Raw genomic sequence first — 6000 nt, 5'->3', positions numbered from 1 at the left:
ATTTCGATGAAATGCATGTGCCATAAAATTTACCGTTTAAACTTTTTAAGCGTACAGTTCTGTGGCATTAAGTACGTTCACATTGTTCAACAATCGCTACCAGGTTTTTTTCATCTTTGCAAACTGAAACTATACGCCCACTAAACAATAACTCTCCATTTACCCTCTCCCCAGCCACTGGCAACCAGCATTCTGCTTCCGTCTCTATGAGTTTGACTACTCCAGGAGTCTCATATAAGTGGAATCAGACAGTATTTGTCCTTTCGTAACTGGCTTATTTCACACAGCATAATGTCTTCAAGGTTCAACATATTGTAGCATGTGTCAGAATTTCCTCCTCCTCCTCCTCCTGCTCCTCCTCCTCCTCTCCCTCCTCTCCCTCCTCCTCCTCCTCCTCCTTCTTCTTTTTTGAGACAGGGTCTTGCTTTGTTGCCCAGGCTGGAGTGCAGTGGTGTGATCAAAGCTCATTGCAGCCTCCAACGCTTGGGCTCAAAGGATCGTCTTGCCTCAGTCTCTCGAATAACCAGGGGTACAGGCATGCACCACCATGCCCAGCTAATTTTTGAGTTTTTATTTTTGTAAAGAGAGGGCCTCACTATGCTGCCCATGCTGGTCTTGAACTCTTGGCTTCAAGGGACCCTCCTGCCTCCACCTCCCAAAGTGCTGGGATTACGGGTGTGAGCCACTACACCTGGCTCAGATTTTCTTTCGTTTTAAAGTGGAATAGTATTCCACTGTATGGCTGTGCCACATTTTCTTTATCCATTCATCTGTCAATGGGCACGTGGGTCGCTTCCACCTTTGGTTGTTGTGAAGAGTGTTGCCGCGAATGTGGGTGTGCACGTAGCCCTTTGAGTCCATGGTCTCAACTCCTTTGGGTTTTCATGATCATTTTTGCCCAACGGGAGAATAAGATAAACCTACCTTAAGGCAGGGCTTTCCCACTTTTTCATGTTCAGGCTTACAAAGGAAATATCTGTTTGTCTCCCTGGGATTTGGAGCCTCAACAGGGTGGTGGAGGTGACTAGCCCAGCATCCTGCTGCCCCAGCTGCCCACTCCCAGACATGCTTGGACACACTGGGTAGGGGAGCTCTCTGCTCTGGATAACAAGATTCTCCAGGTTTAGAGTCCATGTGTCAAGTGGTCCGTGTGGTGCATGGAGTATAGATGCTCTAGGTGTGGGTGATGGGATGAGGTGTACGAAAAAGGCTCTCACTTCCCCTTGGCTCACACCCCTTCCTAGAGTTGGCCCTCTGTAGCCCTAGAATGAGACCCACTGGCTCTCATAGCCCCCGGCATAGCAGCTGCTTGGAACAGCTGCATAATGTTACTGAAGTGGATCAATCAAATTATCCAAAAAGCCAGCATTAGGTTAGGATGCCCGAGGCAGGCTGGCGGCTGTAGGGGCTGAGCTGGAAGACTGGACTGGGGCTGCCGCTCTGGGCGGCACTTAGAGACCAGTGTAAACTGAGCTGCGGATCCTGTTCAGAAGAAAAAGTGAGAAGGAAGCCACAGGCAGGGCTGAGCAGAGGGCAGGTACCTTGAGGGAGAGGGAGAGGAACAGGGAGAAGGAGGGGAGGGAGAGGCTGCCCCAGGACTTAGAGCTTCTGTGAGGCTTTGGGGATGCTTCTGCATTTCATTTTTGCAAAAGTCAATTCTATCGACATTACAGTCTCCTTCCCTTGAGGCAGATGGGCTGGCTTACCCACCTTGAAGGTTCTTAGGGGCAGGTGCAGTTGAGAAAAAGCCAGAACGTGGGGAGGACTGCTTCGGGACTGGTGCAGTGGGAAAGAATGGCCACCAAGACAGCACTGAATGCTTCTTTTTCAAATATTTTATTAATCTGTTTGGCCAAACAGGTAATGGAAACTGAGAATAATAATTTGCTAAAAACTTCAGGTCATGAATGCCCCTTTCCCCCAGGAAACAAAAGACTCCATGGTTACAGAATGCACCATTGGGTTATGACAACATTTCAAAATAATGTTTCCATTTCATATGTAACAATGTAAACTTCAAAAATAGTAAACTCTAACCCCTGACCCTCTTTACAGATCTATCACAGATAGAATTTTCTGGCAGACCTAAATTGTGTAAGTAAACAGCCTGGTGCTTAAAAGTTTCATAAAAAGGTTTACAGATTTCAGTAAATAATTTTTCAGTCTTGGTCAGGAAGTAAAAGCAGCCAGCAATTCCCCTCCTGCACAAGGTACCTTATATGGGTATTGTACACCCTGGGCCACACTCCGTATACACTGGCCATCAGCTCTGTCATTTTTGTACACAGACATACACATATATAGAGAGTTTTATTTGTTTCTAAAGATTTTTACATCTAAATTATAAGACGGCGCCAGTGACGTATCACGTCACCTCGCTTCACATAGGTAAAGACGAAAATTCTGTAGAAGGCACTGTGATTTCTCTTGCACGATCTTACACAGACACATGAGAGCAGGCCAGCCGGGGCTTGGACTTATCTTGTCCTTCCTGGTACCTGGCACAGACCTGTCCTCTGATAGTTTTTGATGTTCATCATCCATTTCTGCCTTGCCTCTTCACATCCCAGACATCCTTCCCTCCCTTCTTCCATCCCTCCATCCATCCATCCAAATAAATTGACAGTTATCTTTTGGTTCATTGAAACTCCTTAAAATTAAGAGTACAGCTCTGGTATAAAACAAAATATGACCTACCATAGCTGAAAAATAATCACAGTGTACAATGTCATGTTCAGTTGCTAAGATTCTAAACACTTGCCCTGACTTGTCAAGAACGTCAGCCATCCAAAACGATCTATGCAGGGATCTTTTAAACCCACTTTACATTCGTTGGAAAAGCACTGAGAGGTTCTTCTTTTCTCTTTTGTATTGAATTGGTACCCTTTAGTGGAAGGTCTGATGTGGAAAAGTGCAAGCAAATTGGACATGCCAATAAATACCATAGAACTTACCGCAGATGACCAAAACTGTACAGGTATGTACACCTTACCCAACTGAGGTTCCTCCCGGCAGGAATAGACCTCCCAGTCATTACCACCGAGTTCTAGAGGAGTGGTGTTAGCGGGCGAAGGAAGGGCGGGCTCTTCTGTTCTTGCTCTGAGGTCCTGAGCTCAGGTCGGCAGCGCCCTCTGCAGGCTCCTCCTTCTTCCTCACTTTGAGGCGGGTGAGCAGCTTGATCAACCACACATCCCACTCCTCTGGCAGGAGCAGGAGGAGAAAACCCAGGCCGATGATGATGATGGCGATGACCCGGACCCCATTGAAGACAATCTGACTGGTGTAGTGATCAATCACTGTGGGAGACAGAGCATGGAGGTTACCCAGCTGCAGGGCTGGGGGCATGTCCCCGGAGAGCGGGCAGGGCCTGGGGGCATCCTCCTCTGCCTGGCAGTGTTGTGGTCTTGCCTGGACCATAGGATTCTCCTCAGTATGATTTTGTTCCAGGTGGGCTGGGGTTACCTCTCGTAAATCACCCTTAACTTTATAAAACCTCTCTGGTATGAGGCCTTGCATTTGTATGTCACCTCCCAAAACTGACTTGGTAGTTCAAACATTGATATATGTGATTTAAAAAAGTGAATGAAGGGCAATTGAGGAGATGAGAGAGAGAGAGAGAGAGATAGAGAGAGATAGATATTACACACACACACACATATTTGACCCTTGAACAACATGGGTTTGAACTGTACAGATCCACTTATATGTACATTTTCTTCCACCTCTGCCACACCAAGACAGAAAGACCAGCCCCTCCTCTTCCTTCTCCTCCTCAGCCTACTCAATGTGAAGACGACCGTGAAGATGAAGCCCTTTATGATGGCCCACTTCCACTTAACGGGTAGCAAATAGACTTTCTCTTTCTTATGATTTTCCTAATAACATTTTCTTTTCTTCAGCTTTATTGTAAGAGTACAATATATCATACAAATAACACACACGATATATGTGAATCAACTGTTTTTCATCAGTGAGGCTTCTGCTCAATAGTACCCCATTAGTAGTTAAGTTTTTGGGGAACTGACAGTTGTATGTGGATTTTCAACTATTCAGGGGTTGGTGCCCCCACTCTTTCTACATTGTTCAAGGGCCAACTGTATTTTTTTTTTTTTTTTTTGAGACAGTGTCTCACTCTGTCATGCAAGCTAGAGTGCAGTGGTGTGATCAGGGCTCACTGCAACCTCTACCTCCCGGGCTCTAGTGATCCTCCCATCCAGCCTCCTGAGTAGCTGGGACTATAGGTGCCACCACGCTTGGCTAATTTTTGTTATTATTATTATTATTATTATTATTATTATTGTTTTGTAGAGATGGGGTTTTGTCATGTTGCTCAGGCTGGTGTAGAACTCCTGGGCTCAAGCGATCGTCCCACCTTGGCCTCCCAAAGTGCTAGGATTTCAGGCGTGAGCTCCCGTGCCTGGTCCATATTTCAGTTTTTAATATTGGTTAAACATTCTGTTAATTCAGCAGATAAGGAGAACGAACCAGCCAGTCCTGTGAGCAGATGTCAGGGAGAACCCAAAAGCTGGGCAATGACTCTGCTTTGACAAGTGAGATACGCAGCAGGTTCCCCGGCTTCTCGCTTCCAATCAAGAGTGGCCTGGGATTCCTTTTTCGGACTCATCATTAAACCTTTTATGTTGCAGGTAAGTAATGAAAAATTATTTTAATTAATCCCTCAAACACCTGGCCATATTGTACACTCAAAGTAAGTTTCTATACAAGACAACTGGAACATGCCTTCTGGAGACAGGAACACGGTGTGACTACAAACTAAAGATGCAAAGAATGTAGGGGGAGAATGGTGACAAGAGATTTTTCAGAAGCCTGCAGTGTCTGGACCATTTTCCTTTTTTACCAGCTGTCTAGGAGCTCAGGTGCTTTCTGCATTTTGAAATGCTGTCTCATTGATTATTTCATCTGGTTGTCACATCAACCGAGGTAGCAAGGGTAGGTATGATTTCTCATTTGCAGGGGAGGCAAGCTAAGGCTCAGAGAGCAGATGAGTTGGGACCACAGATCTCCAGGTGGGCTGTGGTGGTGCTGGGCCCGAGCCCTGTCTCCTGACGCCTCCCCTAGGCCTGGTACTGCCGCCGCTGTGAGGCAGTCCTTCCAGAGGAGTCTGGGCTGTGGTGGGGCAGAGAGGTCCAGGGCCTGTGGAATGGGAGCGGTGGGAAACATGGGGAAAGGCTTGGGAAACTGGGGTGCCTGCAGGCATATTCACCACCACATTGAACAGGATAAGGGTTTGCCATTCCCTTGGGGTTGGGGGTGGCGGTGATCTTTTAATGGCCTGGAAGTGGCAGGATTTGGGAGGTGGCTTTGGAGGAAGCTGTGCCAGGGACAAAGGAGTGAGTGTTCTGGGGAGGACAGATTCACAGCCCTTTTCTCGCTGAGAGAAGGATGCCTAGGGAGGTCAGGTGTGAGGCTAGGAGGTTCTGGGAAGAAAATCCAAAATTCCCATCCGTGTGAGCCAGGAAAAGGAAGGTGGTGAGGGGCAGGTGAAGACAAGCTTCTGAAAGAGCTGTCAACTGTGTGTGCCTTGGCAACAAGTCCCCAGGGGAAAACAAAGGGCGGTCCCGAGTTCCTGGGCAAAGGACGTTCCCTCCCTGTCTTCCTGGAGGTCAGGGAAAATCACGTTCATGCTTCTTCGGCTTGTCAGCGTGAATCTACCTCATGCCTTGAGCAAATTTTCTCCCCCAGAAAGTTACCTGCAAAAGTTACATTTTTTTCTGCTACATAATTGCCTACATTTTTAAATAATGCTGATGAGATTCATTTCTGCTCCCCATACCAGTTAGATCCAGATGGCTTTAGACTTACTGTATCTTGAAGTGGTATGTGAAAATCAGCCCATTATGGAGAAAATATTGCATATATAATGACTATTAACATTTCACCTAAATGCTTTTATTTATTTATTTATTTTTGGCAGATGGTTAAACACGCATTCTATAGGAGACACAGCAAGAATACATGTAAGTATGTATGTGAGAGTAT

At 46.5% G+C, this 6000-nt stretch overlaps 1 protein-coding gene across 1 annotated transcript in view; it reads right to left on the bottom strand.

The window, feature by feature from the left end:
• Positions 1 to 1817: 1817 nt before the first annotated feature.
• LOC100999752 (putative thiamine transporter SLC35F3) overlaps positions 1818 to 6000 on the bottom strand; it is a 107826-nt gene continuing 103643 nt past the window's right edge. The window contains exon 7 of the mRNA XM_009197368.4: positions 1818 to 3296. Coding sequence (XP_009195632.2) covers positions 3061 to 3296 — 236 coding nt within the window. The 3' untranslated portion in view covers positions 1818 to 3060. The remainder of the gene's footprint in view (positions 3297 to 6000) is intronic.

Source organism: Papio anubis, chromosome 1, assembly GCF_008728515.1.
Source record: "Papio anubis isolate 15944 chromosome 1, Panubis1.0, whole genome shotgun sequence".
Taxonomy (NCBI): Eukaryota; Metazoa; Chordata; class Mammalia; order Primates; family Cercopithecidae; genus Papio; species Papio anubis.
Note: the sequence above shows the minus strand (reverse complement) of the source record. Positions and strands in the feature narration are given on the sequence as shown.